Source organism: Jaculus jaculus, chromosome 16 (assembly GCF_020740685.1).
Source record: "Jaculus jaculus isolate mJacJac1 chromosome 16, mJacJac1.mat.Y.cur, whole genome shotgun sequence".
In the NCBI taxonomy this organism is placed as follows: domain Eukaryota; kingdom Metazoa; phylum Chordata; class Mammalia; order Rodentia; family Dipodidae; genus Jaculus; species Jaculus jaculus.
In genome coordinates this window covers 56,407,863-56,431,237 of record NC_059117.1, presented here as the reverse complement: position 1 = coordinate 56,431,237, position 23,375 = coordinate 56,407,863, and the positions used below count along the sequence as shown (strand labels likewise).

General features: G+C 36.5%; 1 protein-coding gene across 4 annotated transcripts in view; it reads right to left on the bottom strand.

Moving 5' to 3' along the window:
* Positions 1 to 23,375, bottom strand: part of Tbc1d5 (TBC1 domain family member 5) — a 453,289-nt gene that overhangs the window by 201,153 nt on the left and 228,761 nt on the right. For all 4 annotated transcript variants that reach the window (XM_045136200.1, XM_045136202.1, XM_045136201.1 and 1 more), the window contains one exon: positions 14,391 to 14,460. In XM_045136200.1, the coding sequence (XP_044992135.1) occupies positions 14,391 to 14,460 (70 nt within the window). The remainder of the gene's footprint in view (positions 1 to 14,390; positions 14,461 to 23,375) is intronic.

The window sequence follows — 23,375 nt, the reverse complement described above, 5'->3', positions numbered from 1 at the left end:
ATAACTATGTGCTAACTTATATCTGGAAAATTATGAATCAGGGGTCCAAGTTACAGAACACAGCTTATATACTATAGATATACTGTATACTTCATATGAAGGTTAGACCCCATTTCAGGTATCATTTGGTAACAGGAGAAACTGAAATAACATATATTTTTTTAAAAAAGCCAAAGGGAAACCACAAAAGAAACACAGACAACTCCAGTAAGAGGAAAGAGAACAGAGACCACATAAGATGGAGTACTACAGATCTCCAGTGCTAAGTTTAGGCACAGTTAAGTAGGTTTCTACTGATACTGAAACTGCTGAAAAGGGACTGTCCCTATGGGAAAGCTAAGTCACAAAAAGTGGAAGATGTAAGGGGGTGTATCTACTCTGGCTTTTGGGAGCTGTGGTGAGAAGGCCGTGTGACAGAAGGAGGTGTCAGAGATGGTCATGTGCTGACAAGGATGGCCAGCCAATTCTCATCCTCTTGTTGAGCTATCAAGAGAAAGAGGATGAAATCAAAAGGGCAGGGCAGGATGAAGATGACCTGTGAGCAGAATCCAAGCAGTCAGAGGGCTTAAATATGCAAAATTCAAGAACCACCAAGACAGTAGAACTTCATTTGTTTATCAAATGTGAAGGGAAGATAGAAAATTTTATATGTAAAAATATATTAAGGACTTCTACCTTAAGAAAAGTGAATTATAATTCTAGTTTTTACACAATCCCTTTCAAAGGCATGATTAAAAAATACTATTCAAACAGAACAAGGAACATCTAGCTTGAAATCTATGGGACTCTAAGAAGTGTAAATTAGATATGTCAGCAGCAGACTGTAAAGTGTGGCTCCAGATATGGGTGAGCTACAACATTAGGACTGCAGGTGCCAAGATCAACCAGATAAACACTGATGTTATCTATAATTACCTCATTTTTAGCTTAAATCACAGGTAATGAGGGAACTCAGAGTCTCTAAAAGGCAATTAGAAACTGTACTGGAATTTTTTGCTTCCTGTATCAGGAATTTTTTAAAACTTACTTTTATTTAAAGCATTTTTCCCCTCCATAATGAAACATCAGGCCTATCACTTATACATATATAAATACATATGAAAACAGAATGCACAATTACCTGCACACTGAAAATGGATGTCTTTAAACATCTAGGTAAAATGTATTCTTATATGGAGAGCTTCTGCTGAAACAAAGGCAAGAACTGGTTCATTGCATGGAGGTTAATAGAAATCATTTCAATGTGATGTTCTGACTCAGGTTTGAACTATATGCTGACTGGGGAAATCTTGAGTCCCCACCCACCTTAATATTCAAAAGAAAACACAGAATTTAGTTAAAAACAATAGATGATATATGTGATACCCTATTAAGAAATCTATCTGTATCTTCAAAACACAGTGTTTAAAAATCCTTAAATGGAAGGTCACATTAAGATAGCAAATTTGGGCAGAAATGATGGCTTGGTGGTTAAAGTGCTTACCTACAAAGCCTAAGGACTCAGGTTCTGTTATGCCCAGTTCTCGGCACCCCCAGTGACCACCAAGGAGAACCAAACATGTATGCAAGAGCAAGGAGCTTTATTTTGGGGCTTAAGCTGGGTCTCTTAACTTCACCAATGCAGTGGATCCTTACAAGAGCCCCAAGTAGCAGGGGGGCAGGTTTTTTTTTTATAGGGATTTGAACAAAGAAGTAAGGAATGGTTACATGATTGATTGATTTCTTAGGACATTGGCTGCAAGGTTGGCAGGTGGGAGCTAGGTAACTAAGCAACAAGCAGCAATAACATTTGTATGTATTTCGATTGGCCAAGACAGGGAGGTAGGCGGGACAAGTCTCAGGTGTCCTGGACAGGGGGCAGGGCAGCTGCCCCTTAGTTTCTTTGTTTAAACTGAAACTTGTAACTTAGCCCTAACCAGGGCAGCACTCTGCTGAAGCCTGTCATGGCATCATTTAGATTTTGGGTCCTTCAGTTTAAGTCCCCAGTAGCCACATAAGCCAGATAAACAAGATGGCAAATGCATCTGGAGTTCATTTACAATGGCTGGAGGCCCTGGTGTGCCTATTTTCTCTCTCTGCCTCTTCTCTCCCCCCCCCCCCAACAGTAATACTTTTAGAAAAAGATACTTTTTCAAAAAACTTGCATCACAAGCCTTATTATTTGTGACTTCTCAGCACAATGAACTTTACTTACTAACTTATTTATTTAGCTTCCTTATGGCATTTGCATACATACTTTGCCTTGGTTGCCTTCCCCCAATCCCATCTCTCTGTCATCATCAAGTTTTTAAAATTTTATTACAAATGATTTAGTTACAACCTTGGGAGATTGCTTAGTGGCTAAATGTGCTAGGTTTGATTACCCAGTTCCCACGTAAAGGCAAACACACAAAGTAGGTATATGTGTCTGGAGCTCCTTTGCAGTGGCAAGAGGCCTTGGTGTACCCAAACACTCATTCTCTCTCTCAAGTACTAAAATTAAAATTATGCTTTGATTTTGACAAAAAATGAACAGATAGTAAAGGCCATTCATTTTGCTACTAATCACAAGTTTAGCATTCAGAAATCAGGTCACAGGGCTGAGGAAATGGCTCGGCAGTTAAAGATCTCTTGCTTGCAAAGTCTGTCAGTCCGGGTTCAATTTCCCAGTACCCATGTAAAGACAGATGCAGAGAGTGGCACAGGTGACTGGCATATGTCTGCAGTGGTAAGACTCTGATGCGCATATACACACACATCCAAATAATTATTTTAAAAATAGCAAAACAAACAAAAAAAAAAGGTGCTCAGGAGGTATCTCATCTATGACTTCACCCGGAGTGAATGAATTCAGTTTTTCTTAGTAAGTAAGGAGAAACACCCTTTGTGAGTCTTCTACAGTGAAAACTGTTTTTTCCACCCACCTAACTGGTAAGGAGTTGGTATTCAGTTTTTACAGTATGATAAAGCAAGCCACGCATAGTGGCCACAGACCTGTGATCCCACTCACTCAGGAGACTGAAGTTAGGAAACTGTGAGCTCAAGGCCAGTGTGCAAAATTATATTAAACTTTTGTCTTAAAAAATAAAAGATAAGGAGACAGGGGGACAGACATGGAATGGGAGGGTTTGAGGGGAGGATTTGCCATATATTCTATAATAGCCAATACTCTACAGTATTATATCTAAAGCTGATAGAAGTAAGAACAAACTATTTTCCAGGAATTTTGAAAAAGATATTTATTGTCCTATTTAAAAGTCAATCCTATATCTATAAGCATGTGTGTTTTCAAAGGGTGGACTGATATATAAGGTATTATATAAGTAGACATATAAATATGACTGAAGTGAGTATTTTCTTGAAGAGATTATAATGTATGGGAGTTTAACTGAGTGCACCACTTACTGACAACTACTAGATTAGCACTCCCCACAAAATCATTCTGAGACCCTAGAATGTTCTACTAATGAATAGTTACCATCCTGGAGAGTTAACAAAGCCATTGAAATATGGCTACTGCAGTGGAAGAAAGACACATTTACTTTTTATTCATTTAAACCTGAATTTAAATAGCTTCATGTGGCTAGTGGTTCTGGTACTGGACAGCCACACTCAGAGCTTTGAGGATGTCAATTGTATATACATTCAGTTATTCAAACAGCAATCATAAAGGTTCAAGGGAAAGCAGAAAGAAAGTACACATGGCACAAAATCATAGTATAGCTGGAGAAAGAAAGCAAATCAATCAAGGTAATTCTATAGAAGATGTGCAACATAGAGAAGTGCCCTAGATGGGTGACAGTACTACTAGGAAGAGCCACCAGAGAGAAATGCACTCCCTCATCTTTCCACTTTTCCCTACGAGTGCTACCATCACTACTCCTCTACTTCCATCTCCTCACATACACACATGTGGAAGTTAGGAGAGAAAATCAGTATAGATTTCAGTGTACTTTCCATCCACTACCAAAATATGGAAGAGAAACACACCTAAGACTCAGGTTATAAGCATCATAAAACCCCACTCAGAAGCAGATTTATGAAAGAATCAAGAAAAGATAATCTGAAATGCAGATGCATGGGTCAGGTGATAAAATAATGTTTAGGAACACTGATTACTTTCAAGTGATTTGAATTACTGTCTATGAAAACGATTAGCTCTGAAAAGGGAATGGAAACACACTATCTGATGCCACTGAAGCTCCCCCAGGTTCTGATGAGGGTCTCTTCCTGAAATGCTTGGGTGGGCAGAAGCATCTCAAGTTGTGGAACTTATAGAGTTTCTGGAGGTTACACAATAGTCCACTCTTATTTGTAGTTTCATTTTCCATCCTCTCAGCCTAATTTCTTGGCAGTTTGAAAGCGTTAAAGGGAAAATTCCAAACATAAACTGTTTATAAATTTTAAATATTGAGTTCTAGAACAGAGTTTTGTTGTTCAAGAGCGCTTTAAGACCTAGAAGCATGTTAAGAAGAAAAAGAGGGGCTGGAGAGATGGCTTAGTGGTAAAGGTGCTTGCCTGCAAAGCCAAAGGACTCAGGTTCAATTCCTCAGGACCTATGTAAAACAGATGCCAAGGTGGCACATACATCTGGAGTTCATTTGCAGCAGCCTGGAGCCCTGGTGTGCCCATTCTCATCCTCTCTCTCTGTGCCTCTTTCTCTCTCTCTTTCAAATAAAGAAATAAAAATATTTTTTTAAAAAAGTTAAGAGTATACAACTATTCCTTTTTGTTTCTAAAGGACTGAGAGACTTAAACATGATATCTGAATAAGGTAGGTTGGAGTACAGTCTGTGAAACCCTTGGAGAATGTGCCAAACAAACTAATCTACTTGTACATCTGTCTCAGAACACTGCACCTATAACCATGGAATGAAAATTAGATCACTATGTTTAGATCATACTAGGTTATCTTTTACAACTCAAATTTCCTCTCACCAGCTAGCTGTTCTTTTTAATTTTAAGATATTTGATTGATCTTCTTTTTCACACTTCTAATTCTTTTTAGTTTTTGGTTTTTGAGGCAGGATCTCATTCTTGCCTAGGCTAACCTGGAATTAACTCTGAAGCCACAGGTTGGCTTTGCACTCAATGCACTCCTCTTTACCTCAATTTCCCGAGTACTGAGACATTCTGAATGCTTGGTCCCCAGCTGATGGCAATTTGAGAGCTGAAACCTATCTGGAAGTGTGTTGGTGGGGGCAGGCTTGTGGGTTGTCATAGCAAATTTCCCCTTGCTGGAGTTCATATATAATAAATTAAATATTAATTAAATATTAACATATATAAAATATAAGAATTAAAAGTTCAAACAAAACATATGTTAATCTTTGAACTGATCTTTCCCTTCTCTCATATGTGGACTTATCATGGAGATAAGGACAAAAGGTAGTGAGTATGACTTTGGTTCCTAGAAAATAAAAAGTTTTCATATTTCAGGCTCTCTGAAATTACCATTTAAATGTAAAGGTTTTGGTGCTCCTTGAACAAATATGGAACTATGAAATAAAAATATAATGAAATCAAGGCCAAATATAAAATTACACGAAAACCCTGCAAATAAACTACAGGTCAGAGCAGGTAAATTTGGCTTTAAAATATTCATTTATTTTCACTCTAGAGATGTCAGCTTTTAAGCTGCCTTTTGTGGGCATTCTGTTTTAAAAAACGTTCACCAACTCCAAATGAAAGACTTGATTAAAACAGAGAACAGTATGAGCAGGAATGGAAAGATGAAGACACTAGCTGCTCCATGTGTGTGCAAGGTGACTAAGCAGGTGTCACACACATTTCACAGGTAGGCCCCTAACATCTCTGGGACATAGTTGCTATTCACAATTCCACTTGACAGATGAGGCAATTAGAAGCAAGAGAGATAAATCACCTACCCTAACTTACACAACTGAGTAGCAGCAGAGCGTCAGAAGTACAATTTGACCTGTGTACTTTACCCCAATTGATATCCTAAGTCAAATGTTTACACGAAAGAATTCAGAAACTGCGTCATATAATTACAGACTTACAAGATGCAGGCAATACCACAGAACCACAAAATCAGTGCTCTGGGAATCATGAAAGAACTCAACTGTAGGTCCTCTTCCATCCTCTTCTATTTACTACACTAAGAAACTGTAGAAGAATAATTAGAATGGCAAGGCCTCAGGAACTTACAAGGATTGGTGTTAAGGGAAGGGATGGAGAATTCAGGCTGTTCTCTAGGTGATGAGGGAAGGAATGGAGAACTCAGGTTGTTCTCTACTATCTTTAAAACAGTCAACAAATAAATTGATCTTGATGGGCCTATATTAAAAACAAGATTAGAAAACTAATATTCTTAAGAATGTGAGGGCTGGAGAGATGGTTTAGTGGTTAAGGCACTTGCCTGAAAAGCCTTAAGGAATGAGGTTCGATTCCCCAGTACCCATGTAAGCCAGATGCATAGGATGGCACATGTGTCTGGAGTTTGTCTGTAGCAGCCGGGGGCCCTGGTATGCCCATTCTCTGATTCTTTCTGCCTCTCTCAAGTAAATAAATAACTTTTTAAAAATGTGCACAGTCGGGTGTGGTGGCGCACGCCTTTAATCCCGGCACTCGGGAGGCAGAGATAGGAGGATCGCTGTGAGTTCAAGGCCACCCTGACACTACATAGTGAATTCCAGGTCAGCCTATACTTCCTATACCTCGGGGGGGGGGGGAGGGGAGAATGTGCATAGAACCCAGATTTCTGAATTTTTTTTTCATTTTTATTTATTTATTTGAGAGCAACAGACAGAGAAAGAAAAAAGAGGCACACACCAAGAGACAGAATGGGCATGCCAGGGCCTCCAGCCACTGCAAATGAACTCCAGACGTGTACGACCCCTTGTTCATCTGGCTAACTTGGGTCCTGGGGAATCAAGCTTTGAATTGGGGTCCATAGGCTTCATAGGCAAGTGCTTAACCACTAAGCCATCTCTCCAGCCCCAGATTTCTGAAGTTTTAATTTTTGCACAAAGTAGTTCTTGCCCTGTCCTTTCTTCCAAGTTTGAATGACCTTTTCATTGTTATTCCCAAGACTTGAGAGTCTCTAATATAGAAATGCAAAGGGTATCATACTAAAAAGGAATTCTATATTGAATACATGTGGTAGTTTGAATTGGGTATCCCTCATAAATTTGTGTGCTTTAAATGCTAGGTCTCGGCTATTGGCAATTTGGAAATTGGAGCATTGCTGGAGGAGGTGTATTGTTGGCAGGGTAGGATGAATACTGTAACCAGCTTCCCCTTGCCAATGTTTGGCTAGCTCTTATGTTGGTGTGCCACCTGCTATGGCAAAGGTGATGTCCACCCTCTGCTGATGTCATCCTTTCCCCTACCATCATGAAGCGTCCCCTGAAGTCTGTAAGCCAAAATAAACCCTTTCCTCCCACAAGCTGATTCAGGCTCGTGTTCTGCGCTGGCACCGCAACCACACATAAGACACAGAATATCTTTCCAATGAAATGCTCAACTTAGCTTTGCAAACTTGCTCATGATTCAATAAAATTCCTATCAGTGGAATTTTCCCCTTGTTCACAAAAGGGCTACATTTTCAAATGCAAAAGGCCAAACCTATAGTAACATTTGGCCAAGTGAGCTACCAAACATAGTATAGTAAGTGAAGGAAGAAAATTTGCAACTGCTGATCAGTATCAGGGCACTAGAACAGTACTCTGGAGACATGGACTTTCGTCTTTCCTAAAAGGAAGAAAAAGATTCCTAAAGGGGAAGTTTCATTTATTGCTTCAATGATTTGAAAATGACATTTGGAATACAAATATGACATTTCTCTAGTAAGAAAATTAAGAACACATGAAGTGGGGATATTTTTCTACAAGAATAACAATAAACTCATAATGTAGCTATATAAGATATACACATATAAAATTTTAGTACTGGGGAGGCAAAGGCAGGAGGGTGGAGAGTTTGACCCTGTCTGAGCTATTACATAGCAAGAGTATTTTAACATGACAATGAAAGAAAGAAGCTGGGCTTGGTGGCACACATCTTTAATCCCAGCACTCAGGAGGCAGAGGTAGAAGGATTTCTATGAGTTCAAGGCCACCCTGAGACTACATAGTGAATTACAGCTCAGCCTGATCTAGAGTGAGACACTACCTAAAAAGCAAAAACAAAACAAAAAACCAGAAAGAAATAAGAACCAAAAACAAAAGAAAGAGGGGGAAAAAGCTCATAATATGAGATTCACAAGTATTCACCTTGATACAAGTTTGAAGTATCAAGTTACCCCACTACCTCATTTATAAATTTATTAACTTAAAAGACACACATTAGATTTTGCAATCTTTCCTGCAATTAACTTTCTTTTTTAAACTTAGTATCAGAGTTCCTAATTATTACACTCTCCTTTTGAATGAATATGACTTATACCTGATCAAATATTGGTTTTTCTTCTTTTGTGTGTCTATGAAAGTCAATATAACTCTTAAAATTTTTTATTGGAAAATATGCCATTGTCAAAACTCAGAAAATATTACTTTTTTTTAAATGCACAGCTTGAAAAACTACACTTATAAATGGTGCCACATGCTATTAAGTGAAAAAATAATTAAACTTGATCCGTTACCACTGTATATGAGGAGTATACTGTACAAATTTACTTTTGAAACAAGCAACAATAACCAACATTCTATTCTGTACCATTTATGCAACCCCAAGATTATATATGAAAATTAGGCATTTTTTTGAGTTACCAAGAGAATGACATAAAAACTGGTCTGGAGTTTTCTCTAAATTAACTAGCGATTCAAATTTAATATGGACTTTTGGCTACATAAACACAACCCTAAGTCTTATGAATAAATGAGGCAAAATGAACTTATTTTCTATATTGGGAATTCTGACACTATACCTTAAAAATCTGAATAAAGCACCAATGTGATTTAAACCATATAGATTTCCTGTGAATTTCTGTACAAGTTGTAAATTTGATGAAGATATTTCAAAACATAGGTTAATATATGAAAGTATAAAAATTTCACCTTCAATTTATTTCCTAGGTCACTGTTATACCATTTAATAAGATAATTAAAAACATGCAAGCAGCTGGTACTACAGCTAAACAGATTAATGTAATAGTCTGTAGTCATATGTGCTGGCAAGGGGCTGGTCTCTTGGCGAGGAGAAGGTCAGTTGCCCTTGGGAAGGAGGGGTTGGGAAAGAGAGCATTCCTTCTACAAGGTGGCCCTGTTACATTTCTTCATTATATTAGTGATCTACACATTGGTAACAATTTCTCTTCATCCACACCTTGCAATGGTCTGCGTCAACAATTACGTAGGAAGTAAGGGAAGTTTAAGATCTGACAAAAGATGTTAAAACTGGTGTGTAAAAAATATAAAATAGGGCTGGAGAGATGGCTTAGCGGTCAAGCACTTGCCTGTGAAGCCTAAGGACCCCGGTTCGAGGCGCAGTTCCCCAGGTCCCACGTTAGCCAGATGCACAAGGGGGCGCGTGCATCTGGAGTTCGTTTGCAGAGGCTGGAAGCCCTGGCGCGCCCATTCCCTCTCTCTCCCTCTATCTGTCTTTCTCTCTGTGTCTGTCGCTCTCAAATAAATAAATACATTAATTAAAAAATATTTAAAAAAATATAAAATACTTTCCATAAAACCAGTGCTATTTTTTCAATTCTGAGAAAATTTCCGTTTTAACATGTCATAGGCAAATCCGTGGGTTTAAAAAAAAGGTGACATACAACCAACCTTTAACCCAAATTTCCAAAATAAAATGCACTCTGTTGCTCAGGCATCACATAGTAGTCATACTTGTGGGAGTTAAATGCAGTTTTATCCATCTACTGGAATCAATGAAGACAAAAGTGTGCAAAGATACAAATCCCACAGAGACTCCTAGGCTATCAAAAACATGTCTACAGCCATTAAGTCCAAAAAGCTAGAGCTAGAGTCCACTGAATTTAAATCTCAAAACTTACTAGTTGGGCCTGGAGGGATGGCTTAGCAGTTAAGGCACATGCCTGCAAAGCCAAGGGGCCCAGTTTTGACTCCCCAGGACCCACATAAGACAGATGCCCAAGTGGGCACATGCATTTGGAGTTCCTTTGCAGTGTCTGGAGACCCTGGCACACTCATTCTCTCTCTTTTTACCTGCCTATTTCTGTATCTCTCTCTCTCTCTCTCAAAAAATAAATAAAAAATAAAATATTTTAAAATCTTACTGGTTGAAGTTCAGATATTAGCCTCCCCTTGCCTTTAATAGGTATGTAATTTGTTACACAAAAGCAGCTCTCTTAAGAGTTGTGAGGCTCGGGGATGGAGAGATGGCTTAGCGGTTAAGCGCCTGCCTGTGAAGCCTAAGGACCCCGGTTCGAGGCTAAATTCCCCAGGTCCCACGTTAGCCAGATGCACAAGGGGGCGCACGCATCTAGAGTTCGTTTGCAGAGGCTGGAGGCCCTGACGTGCCCATTCTCTCTCTCTCCCACTATCTGTCTTTCTCTCTGTGTCTGTCGCTCTCAAATAAATAAATAAATAATTTTTTAAAAAAAGTTGTGAGTCTCTGTGACTTACAAGCCTCACGTTAAACTTCATTTTAAGGGCCCTTTCTGAAAACAGACAGAAGATGCCTTTTTAGAAGACAACACCATAAAAGGCTGGTGATGACCATGAAGACAACAATGATGGCACAGAAAGCAGGTAAGATCTATTCACCACTTACTGCATGCCACCAGCCCATCACACTCCACTGTGACCACCACCCACCACATGCTACTACCTGTCACGCCCTGTCGTTGTCCATCACACCCCGCTGTCGTCCATTACCACGCCCTCTGTCCTCCATCATACCCTGCTGTCCATCATCACATTCCATTTGTTTACTAAGTTTTGGGTTAAAAAAATAGGATTTAGGTGAGCATACAAAACTGAATTGAGAAGTGAATATACACTTGTAGATGCTACCAAAGGGAACAAGAACACCCATGATGCACACCAAGAAAACAGTGACCAGTTATCGGCATGAGCACAAGACGACAGTACCATGGTTTGATGTTTCCCAAAGGCCCTATGTTATACATGTTATCTCAGTCCTTTAAGATGCTGTGGGAAACAGGCAGGATAGAAATTAAATACCCATTTTGTAGATGAGTTGAGAGCTACTGTTTATTTTGGGTCCCAGTATATGCAGCTTGAGAATGTGTTAGGATAAGGCCTGAGTTTATTAACAATGAAGGTCAGGATTTCTGAGGCACCTTACATAATGCAGAGGTAAATTTGTTACACAAAATGTAGCTTGAGGCTGAAAGATGTACATTTTTCTAGTAATCCAAACCTAGTTAGTATGAAAGATCTATGAAGATAACAAAGTATTTATGTTTCCCACAGTCAATTGTACTGAGGATTCTGTTGCCACTGTAATGTAATTCTGCACAATTTCTAGTTAGATATAGCATTAAAAAATACCTTAAAACTGTGTCTAAGAATTCTACATTTAACCCAAGTGTCAAATTTACAAATAAGCCCATTATATTTTAGGGGCTTTTACCTACAGGTACAAGAATCCTCGTTTCACATTTTACACAATGCTACAGTCAGCTCTATACTGCTGGGACAAACATCCAACAAGACACAATTTATAGGAGGTAGGGGGTTCATTTAAGGCTTGTAAATTTCAGGGGAACACCATCAATGGCAGAAGAAGCTGGTTCACTTTCATAGATCCAAGTAGAGAGCCACCACCAAACAGCTAATACCTTTACCACCAATCAGCAAGAACCACCAGAGCTCAAACTGTTCTGAACACATCCACTAGGGCTGGACTCAGATGCACCCCCAAAATACCTTTGGCCTGGGCTCTAGGATAAGCCACCAGTGACACGTGCCCCACCTCCTCCATCCCCATAGCAGGAATCTGCCTGCTAGGGGCTCAAGAAGGAAGTTTAATCAAAAAAGACTGAGTCTATGGGCCATACATTCAAACTACCACAATACTACATTACTGTTTGATAGCAGTACTGGCCTGCCAACTATTAAAAGCTCACTTTCACATACTGTAGTACCTGAGCTTTTTGTTTGTTTTGTTTTTTTCAAGGTAGGGTCTCACTGTAGCCCAGGCTGACCTGGAATTCACTATGTAGACTCAGGGTGGCCTCGAACTCAGAGCGACCCTCCTACCTCTGCCTCCCGAGTGCTGGGATTAAAGGCGTGCGCCACCACGCCCGGCCGTACCTGAGCTTTTTATCTTGCTTTTAAAAATTAAGATAACCAATTAATGTTCTGGCATTTTAAGAGTGACAGATATTGATTACAGATACTTGGTTAGGAAGAATAATATTTATTGTATAAAGTTAAAAAAAGAGTCCATGGGCAGGACAGATGGCTTAGCAGTTAAGGTGTTTGCCTGCAAAGCCAAAGGACATCGGTTTGATTCCCCAGAACCCACGTAAGCCAGATGTACAAGGTGGCACATGCATCTGGAGTCTGTTTACAGTAGCTGGAGGGCCTGGCACATCTATTTTCTCTCTCTCTCTCTGCCTCTTTCCCTCTCTCACATAAATAAATAAATAAGTAAAATTAAAAAAAAATAAGAGTTCATTTTTCAAATACACTTATCATTCAATTCTAAGATACTTTAATCTTCTAACTATTCAAGGACAAAATGAATAAACAATAATGCTATATTTTCACATTAAAACATACTTCCTTATGCTATTTTACTATAATTTAACTATGAATATGAATGTAAAACAGAATTCAACAAATGGTATACATATACAAAGAAAGTTTCTTCCTTCAAAATATCTTCTTTTCTTTTGTAACTTTTTGTACTGCATTTATACTTAATAGTGATTTCAAACAATAGATGCCTTATATAGTTTGTTAGCATTTTTCAGTTACATGTCACTACCTTATATTCACTATTCTCAGTTGCTGTGCTCAGGGATGACATGGTCCAGTGGGATTCTACCTCCTCTTACTTATTATGGAAAATTTCAGGCTTCATATTATTATCTCAAAACTTAAGGACTTGGAGAACTGCAACATTTATGGGGTTGGATGGGTATAATGGAAGTATCAAGAAAACATGTGAGCTTTACTGTGGTTGTAACACCCTTTTGGAGTTCATGGGAACACAGCATGAACAGTTTGCAGCAGCTGAGACACCTGAACAATTGATTATTTATACAGACCCAAATGGCAGAAAACAAGAGTGCACACTATTCCAATATGAACTTGTTTCTGGAACTTATAAACAAATTATAAAAACATTCTCATTACTGCTTATTACTCTTACTAAGTTCTTCTTATATAGAAGGGCTTTTTTCTAAATATTCTGTGGCATGAAACACATGACCTAGTCCAATTCAGGAAACAGAACATGTATCAACAATCTAAGGATGACTCCCATGCTTATCATATGAAAGGAATTTGATATTCAAAGTAGATTCCATGAGTCTAATATTCTTGCACATATTTATAACCACAGTATTTGAACTAATTAACCATAAGGGCAACGTCTGCCAATTACAGTATTTCTTCACTATTCTGCATTGCTATTTATAATACTTAAATATGCTAGAATTGAAGTTGCAGAGTTTTTTTCCCCAAAAGAAAACAACTACATTCTTATAATATTTTTTAAATTTAATTTTTATTAACATTTTCCATGATTATAAAAAAATCCCAAGGTAATGCTCTCCCTCCCCCCCATTCTTATAATATTTTGATTCTGTATACAAAAATCCTTTTATCTTTCTTCTTTCTAGGTTTCCATGATATTAACAAACAATTTTAATTAACATTTACTTAACTGAAGCCAAGAGGAGGCCATAAACAACAAGAAGATAAAGTATGTTTTAACTAGTGTGTTCATGTTTAAAGATTAATAATAATTGATAGGTAACTTTCTGCCTTCTTAATGAGTTCCCAAAATATGAGCAAACAGTACTAAACTAAACCAGAACTACAGTGTAGTGCTAGACATACCTGTGGTACATTTCTGTTTGTTTGCAAGTCAAGAAGACTTGAATTTTATAAGAGGAATACTGAAGAAAAGAGAGAGACACTCAAATGAAGCTGAATACTACATGTGTATTGATATCAATACCTACTGATGAACACTACACAGGAAACATTCCACTGTGCCACATGTAAAGATGCTCCCACTAAGGAAACCTGGTAGTTACTTTCAATATATACTTCACAATGCAGTCTTTATGAAACTACAGCACGAGAATACAGGATGTTACTTTTCCTGTTACTTATTAATCCTATAGATAGTATCATATCACAATGTTGTTTACATATGTCATACTTTTAAAGCACAGGTAGTTTCTTACTATTCTAAGAACTTAATTGCATAAAATTATGTGTCTTCTGTATTATTTTGTAAAATTATGTACTCATGTAATTATCACCTACCTATATGAATTGAAAGTCCCCTCAGAGTCCAAGGCAGAACCTGCATTTCTTCCATTCTTATTTGAATCTCCTACAAAAAAAAGTAAAACATTTATAATAGACATTACAAAACTTGGTGCTGGAGAGATGGCTTAGTGGTTAAGGTGTGTACCTGTGAATCCTAAGGGCCCAGGTTCAATTCCCAATACCCAAGTAAAGCCAGCTACACAAGGTGGCACATGCATCTAGTTTGTTTGCAGTGGCTAGAACCTCTAGTGTGTCTGTTCTCTATTTGCCTCTTTCACTCTCTCAAATAAATAAATAAATAAAGAGTTTAAAAAGAAATTACAATACTCAATATATCAAATAAAAATAGGGCTCTATGCATTGTCTTACTATGAAAGTATAATCCACACATTTCCTTATCTATCTTTTAAATTATCTTTTTGACTCAAAGGCTTTTTATGCAAAAATCTCATCTGGATAGTAGTACTACCAAAGTAACTGCTAACAGAAACAGATGAAGTACTGCACAATTTCTTATGAATCATAAACGAAAACTCACAAACCATTTCATTTGGTGCTAATGTTTATAGGCAAAGGCAAATGGTGATCAGATCACCCATTCTGACCATTGGCACAGCCAAAAAATATGAATGGGCAAAGAGCAGACCTGAAGACTAATCTCCAAAGTAAAGACAGCAGCCCTGGGAGGTGATAGTTAATGCACAGTAAAGAACTTCTCAGCACATGTTCATGGTTTTCAAAACTTTTATGTTTTAACTATTAAAAATTTAGCAATTTGGGGCTGGAGAAACAGCTTAGTGGTTAAGCGCTTGCCAGTGAAGCCTAGGGACCCTGGTTTGAGGTTCAATTCCCCAGGACCAATGTAAGCCAGATACACAAGGTGGCATATGCATCTGGAGTTCTTTTGCAGTGGCTGGAGGCCCTGGAGCATCCATTTTCTATCTATCTGCCTCTTTCTCTCTCTGTCGCTCTCAAATAAATAAATAAAAATAAAACAAAAAATTAGCAACTTCAAACATGAAAAATATCTTTGAAAGTTATTTCTGAATCTTATAATAACATTTAGAAAATCTTTTTCATTGAAGAAACTATTCATAAAATCAAATTTAGAACAAATTCAAATGCATCAGTTTAAATTTTATAAGACAAAAAGAAATTTACTAAAATTGAAAAATATACCTTCTTGTCAAAGGAAATTTATTAGTTTAATTCTTTAAATATATGCTTCAAAATAGTTTTCATGTAACTATGGTAAACTATTAAATATATCATTTGTTCTTGAAAGTAAATTTTAAAGGCTACAATATAATAAAACTTTATCCTTCTAATCCCTGCAGTTTAAGTTTCAATCATCAATTAAAAATATTTTAGCTGGGCATGGTGGTGCACGCCTTTAATCCCAGCACTCGGGAGGCAGAGGTAGGAGGATCGTTATGAGTTCAAGGCCACCATGAGACACCATAGTAAATTCCAGATCAGCCTGGGCCAGAGACCTTACTTCAAAAAACCAAAATATATATACATATATATATATTTTTTTTTAAGTTCACTAAGGTGACTGATGTGTCCAGTATACACAGTGATCTACATGGACAATGTGAGGTGCCACAGAGATCGTCACAGTGTCCTGCCAATGTCAAACAGTAACTATGGAGCTTGTTTTATAAAATTCAGATTGTGTTTAATTACTGGCTGTAGTATTAAGGCACCATACTTAAATAATCACATCACTCATTCAATAGTTACTGAAAGCTGAAATGTAATTTTAATGATGACTACTTATTTTTTCTTACACATTTTAGAGGTGACAGATCAGTCAAGAATGTTATTTTTCCCTGAGGTCTGTACAGATATAGCCATCTGTTCAAATGGATGAGCCCTGGGTTCAGTCTCTTTCCTCAACTTTTAATTTGATTCTTCAAAGTATAGTTCTGATGTGTGTGTATGTGTGTGTGCGCACACACATATGCACACATTTTTACATCCTAAAGAAGATCATAGCACTCAAAAATGTTGATTATTTATTAAAGAAAATAATTTTAAAATGTTTAAGATTAGTCTAGCTGTGCATATACTGTTAATACTTTTAGAACATGGATAAGGTTAACTTATACTATTTTTTCTTTTCTTTAATAGTATCATTGTAAACTGGAAAGATTGAAGGGAAAACCTCTGTATTGCTTAATGGAAATTTCCTATCATGTATGTTACTTAACAGCTTGCAGACATTTCCTGGGCAGCATCCCACAATCAGCATAGAATAGGCAATACATTACACATTTAGAATATGAGCATTTTGCCTGTAAACTAAAGATTATGATAACCTAAATACACAAAATCTCACCATTAGAATACATTACTTTAAGCTGGGTTTTGTCATATCAATCATATAATCTTCAAATAAGAAAATCTGCTCTTTTTAAATAGTCAGGCTTTATTACTACAAAACATTATGAAGGTTTTCCTCAGTTTATGAATGTTACCAAATAAATCTACCATATTAAATATAACTTTAAAAGTGTAAAAATAAGTGGGAGGGAGCAGTTTACCTCAAAAACATATTGAATAAGGAGTATAATCGTTTCACTGAAAATTTCAGAGAAAAGGTTGAGAGTTGCATGGGGAAAAGGCAGTGAAGTTTGGAAGTAGGAAAAACTACCTTGTGCTTTTAGCTCTCTAGTTGAAATTAATTATAGCAAATGTTTATGAAAACATCTGCTCCTAACCATTACAAATTTTCATTTTACCATGGACATTTCCAAACTTACTTTGGAAGAAAACTGACTGTGGAAAGGTTTACAAAGGAACAAGCAGAATCTGCAATTCTGGGAAAACCCTGTGGGAACGTTTGCTTGTATGCAACTTTTGGTGGCACTGAAACTGACAATCAGGAGGAAGCAAAGCCTGGCTTTCATTTAAACTGTCACCTAATAGACACATCGGGAACAGGAAAGAACACACAGGCTACACACCTTCCCTGGCTACTGATCTTCTTTCATGTAGGTATAATCAACACGGAATTAATTTTACCATGGAGATAAGGAAGTATAAGGACAATGCAATCATGGAAACATAAGTGCAGCGTTCCCCCAAAATAACAACAGAGGGTGCAAGAGAGTTTAGTATGATTTTTTTTTCCCCTTGCTATTCTGATTTGTGAACTAAGATGTCAGGTACCTTAAATGAAACAGAAATGCATACACTGATTTCCAATCATACATATACATTGTTTAATTAATCTCACACAGAGACCTTCAAATGATCATAAAAAACAAATACTTAAATGTGTTTTATGGTAATAGATTTCATTTCCTTGAAAAGTAATGTAACTAACAATAGTGAGTTTTAGAATATAATTGTGATTTTGAAGTATTTCAATACCGTAAGTAACTAATGAACAAAATAATCTGAGTATCTGTATTTAGTTTCTGCAAATTAAATATATGTATTAGTTACATGCAATTATATAGTATATATTTACACACACATATGTGAATATATTGTGTAACCATGTATGATAATCCTATACAGCATAGTTTGTATGTAGAGACAATTCATCATCAATATTTGTGAACATGAGTGTTTTACATTTGCATAGTATTCATTTCTCATTAACTGATGAGACACTTTTTAACACAAATTTATAACTTCTAATTGAAAATATGTTAGCTAATTTGAAGCTGGTAATTGTGTGGGCTTAAATGCAGATACAAATCTTAGAGTATTTTCTAATAGTAATTTCTAACACTCTTTCTGTCTCTCTCTGCTTAGAAATAAATAAGTAAATAAATAAATATTTTTGAAAGTTTCTGAATAAAAGTAAACTTGGGATACTTGCAGTCATGTTTACCTAAAGCAATTATTGGCTCAATCTCTACAATACAGAAATCATACTGAATGAAGACTTACAATAGACTTATGTAGCACTTTCACATAAACATCTTTTTTCATGGAAAGAGAAACAGAAATTTTAAACTAGTTTAAATGAAAAGTAGCCAGAATCACACTGTTACTGGGTGCAATGACACCAGCATGTCTTTAGTTTACACCTAAACACACTGACATTGAAAGTGTCACATGCACTACATAGGAATTCTCAAAGCATTACATAGAAGAAAAAAAAAAAAGGTCTTGGCTTTCAATTATTAGAGACATGTTATCAACTACATATAATTTTAGCAGTAAGGCACGGGGGTTATTTGGTTCAAAATCAGATGAAAACCAGTGAGGACCTAAAAGCTTTTGTCTTTTAGATAACTTAGCATCTACTACTAAAATGTTTAAATCTAGAATGTCATAGAAAGTACATATTTAAAAAATGTTTCAGTCTAGTGATGGGTTTACAATGCAAATACAAAGGATGATGATTATGCATTATCCAATAACCCTTTAGCCAATGAGGGTACCATGTCATTTAGGAAGCAAAACCAGCCTGCCAAGGCTGATTATTATTACTTCCACAGAAACTCCAGGATCTCCCATTAAACCTAAATCATTACTAAAGTCAATACAAGAAATTCATGAATATTATAAATTGCTATTAACTTACCTACTTTCTAAAGATTGAATAGCCATATCTATTGCTTTAACTAGTTCAAATTATTTTAAATAATGAAAATATATGCAAAACAGAAATTCACAGGAAGTATTTCATTTTTTTTTAAAGTGGACTACTTGAAATTAAGAAAATATTTTTATTCCTATTGGATCATTGAGAGAAATAGAGGGAGAGGGTTATTAGGAAAATGGGAGAATATGCAAGCTCAATTACTCACTCTCCCCACTGGACAGTGAAAAGCAGAGCTATCAGAGCTTGCTCTAAACTGGAAAGGAGTTTAATGCTACAGACTCAGGGAAAGCCTATCTCACAGCTGAAGGGCAGAACAGAACCAATATGCAAAGCCAATGGGGCACTGGCCATTTTGATGTTCCTATCTGTTGGTTGCTGCTTTTTGTAGCTCCTGGCATTCAAGGATATGTATCTTTGTGAAAATCCTGGCTGAATACAAGGTAAAAAACAAAGAATTCAGTGACTTCATATGACAAGTTGTTTTTTTTTTTTAACAACAACAAAAATCCTTTGAAAAGTTCAGTAAACAACTGCAGTATTAAAAAAAAAAATAGCCAATACCATAGGAAGGGGATAACTCTGATTATAATAAAGTTACCAAATTATAACATTAAAATATCAACATTTCAAGAGTAACATAAGGGGTAAAAATAAAGAGGAAAGATGGCTAAGTCAAAGAACAACCAACCTACAAATTTTTACAATGGAGATCTAAACACTGAACTGACTAGACAACAGCTTGAAAACAACTCATGGTTAAACTCAGTGGTATAGCATTGTCCTGGCATTGGCTATTTCTTGTATTCAGTCCTTAGCACCATAAAAGAAACAAACAAGCAAACAAACAAAACCATGCCTGATCAAAGAGCTAAAAGAAAACATGGATGAAAAATGAAAGGAAATAAATAGTAAAGGTACACAATCAAGACATCAAAAGTTAAATTACAAGGGAAAGGGGAACAGCCTAAAAGTAAAAACCAACAAAAATGAAACACCTACTAGAAGGGTTCAAACAGGTGCTAGCAAGCAGAAACACCATTAGCAAGCTTGAAGACAGGACAATTTAAATTATCCATCTAAAGAACACAGTAAAAAAATTTTAGAAAGCAGCAAGAAATAAGCCTATAAATGATAGATAGGAGTCTCAGAAGTAGGATAAATGGATAAAAATAACAAGAAAAAATGGACAGAGGGCTCCCAATTTTGATGAATGATTACAAAACAAATAAAAACCTCAGAGACATCTATCAAGTCAATTGTGGCAGTGCTCCCACATAATCTCAATACTGGGAGGCAGAAGGACAGAGGGTTGGAGGTAAGCTTTGAGTTAAACAGAGAAGACTCAAAGGAGAAAGAGACAGTGACAGATAGATGGATGATACACAGACAGACATAGAGATAGATAAAGATAATAGATGATTGATAGATAAGTGATAGATAGCTTTATCAAGATGCACTATAATTAAAGCACAATCTTGAAGGAGCATGACAGTAGTGACTACTCAAGACAAAGTACATTAACAACATGAACAGCTAATTTCTCATCAGAAAGCATTTACGACAAGACATAGTTGCACACATATGTATGATATATTCAAAGTATTGAAAGCAAAAGGTGGTCAACTATAAAAGTTCTGTTTTATTTACAATGTACTCCTTCAGAAGTGAAGGACATTTTAAGATGCTCTTAGAAATAAAAGTTCAGAGTTCAATACCAGTACACATCCTATAAGGAAAATGTAAGGTTGTTTTGCAAAGGATTGTGTGGTGGGAAAAAGAAGTTCAATGGACAAAAATTCATAGTAGAAAAAACACTGTGAACAAATACAAGGTCAATGTTATTGTATTTAACATGTAAATCAATAACTTTACTTCCAACAAAATTTAAATCAAAGCATAAAATAGCAAATAAATGTTATTAATCAGTAATGCATGACAATAAGCTATTTTAACAACTTCTATAAATAATGAACATTGTTAACATCACCAAGAAACAATGATGACCAAACTATTAAATGTGAAACAATTGTGTTATAGGAAGTGGAAACAATAAATTCATACAAAAATGCAATATCCCAAAAAGTATAATTGGAAAAATGGGGGAGGATAAATCAAGAACAAAATGGCAAAACAAGTCCTTTCTTATTAGTAACTAAATATAAAAAAATTTAACTCTTTTAGTGAAAAGGGAGACTGGTAGACTTACAACCACCACCACCACCACCACCACCACCACCACCACCACCACCACCACCGTGGCTACTACTAACAACATTTCCCAGGAGATCCACATAAGATCTGAAGACACAAATAGACTCAAATAAAATAATGACAAAAGACAGAAGAGTAACCAATACTTATGACTGCTCATGTCAGACAATACTGGACTTTAACTTATAATCTGTTTCAAGCTCTTTGGCTTTCCTGTTCTCCGTTTCTTAAACCTCACACACTCTTTCTTCTTTCCTTCTTTATCTTCCTTCTTTCCTCTCTCCTACTATCTTGGGTTGACTTGCTTTTTTCCCATTCCCCCCTTTTCCCTCTCTATCCTTCTCTCTTTCCCTACTTTTCGCTCACACACACATTACATAATGTCTTAAGCTCAAAAAATAAAACCTGCTATAAAAGACAAAGAGAATTCTACACTGATAAAAGTTTTGATTAATTGAAAAGATATAACAATTATAAGCATATATGTGTCAAACAATACATGTAGTCAAGAACTGAAATGAGAACTATCTGGATATGTCAGTAGACAATTTTCAATAACAACTGAAGCATACATACAGAAGATCATTAACAAAAAAAACTGAACAACCCCCAATTGTACCAAACAGATATTTGTAGAAGACTGCATATAAACATAGCAGCATAAACAAACAAATTGTTCATTGAGTGTTCTCCAGGACATATCATATTTCAGCCACAAAAAAAGCCTCAGTGAATTTTAAAAGACATATAATACAAAAAAATCATCTTTGAATCACTGGGAATGAAGCTAGAAATGGTAACAAATTCTCAATTATAATAAATACAAAGAGTTGATACATAGGTAGATAGATACTTAAAGAGGTAGACAGAGAGAATGGAAGACATAGTAAATGTAAAATCACAACCCTGATGCATGAAAGCATCAGTGTCACAAGTTTAATATTAGTATGTAACGGCTTCTAGGAACTGATAAAATATCCATAAAGAAATAAAAATTAATAAAATTATCAACTAAAGTTTTACTATAGGTTAGGTGTGGTCTGCCACTCAAAGACATGCATAATGGTGATCTGATCCACAGTTTGGCATTGTGAAGAGATGGTGGTCTTTTAATAGATAGGGCCCAGTAGGAGACTAATGGGACTTGATAAGAAGAAAATACTGGGCTTTCTTAACCCTAGACAGTTCTCTAGAAGGAAGCTGACATAAAAGAACAAGGCTGCCCCGCTTTGACACCTCACCTTCCTGGTTTTTCATTTCTCACTCTCAGGTAAGCTTTGTCATGATATTATCCATCATACCACTAGGTCCTCACCACAGACCTAAATGGTGGAACCACCTTATCTTACACCTGAATTCTCTTCAACTGTGAAGTGAATCTCATTTTTTTTTTTTAATGTTTATTTATTTGAGAGAGAGAGACAGACAGACGGACTAGGTGCTCCTGAGCTGCTAGCCACTGCAAACGAATTACAGACACATGTGCCACCTTGTGCATCTAGCTTTACATGGATACTGGGGTATCAAACCCAGGGCTTTAGTCTTTGCAAGCAAGTTCCTTAACTAAGTCTCATGTATTTTATTGCAGTAATGAAAAAGACCTTGATATGGTATACTCTTATAAGGATAACGGAATAGAACAAGTTATGGGAAGAATTCATAATGATTCTGAAACTAAATGAAGATAAGACTTCATTTCAAAGATATTAACAAGTAAGACCATCCCATTTAACAAGGTAAATTTATGTAAATATTTCCACTTATTATGACTGTCATTTTCAAGTACTCTAAGAACTTGAAGCTGGTTGTTATCTGGGGGGGAGGGATCAAACTAGACTAGGAATGAAACAATAAAAGAGAAATCAGGGCTCAGGTGGCTCAGGGGTTGAAGGCACTTGCTTGCAAAGCCTGATGGCCCAGGTTTGATTCTGAAGTAAGCATGCAGAGCCAATCACAAATTGATGCAAGCATGTCCATCTGCAAGAGGACCTGGCATGCTGATTTGCACTCCTATTCTCTACTTGCAAATAAAAAAAAACTGAGACATTTAAAGCAAAATGGATGCCTTTGAATCCTACAGTTCTCATGTGTAACAAGACAAGGCAGAAGCCAATCAGGATATTCATCCACATCACCTTGGAGCAGGTGTGGAGGTAGGTGAAAGAGTGGCACAGAAGAGGAAGAAGGTGAGGGAGTAA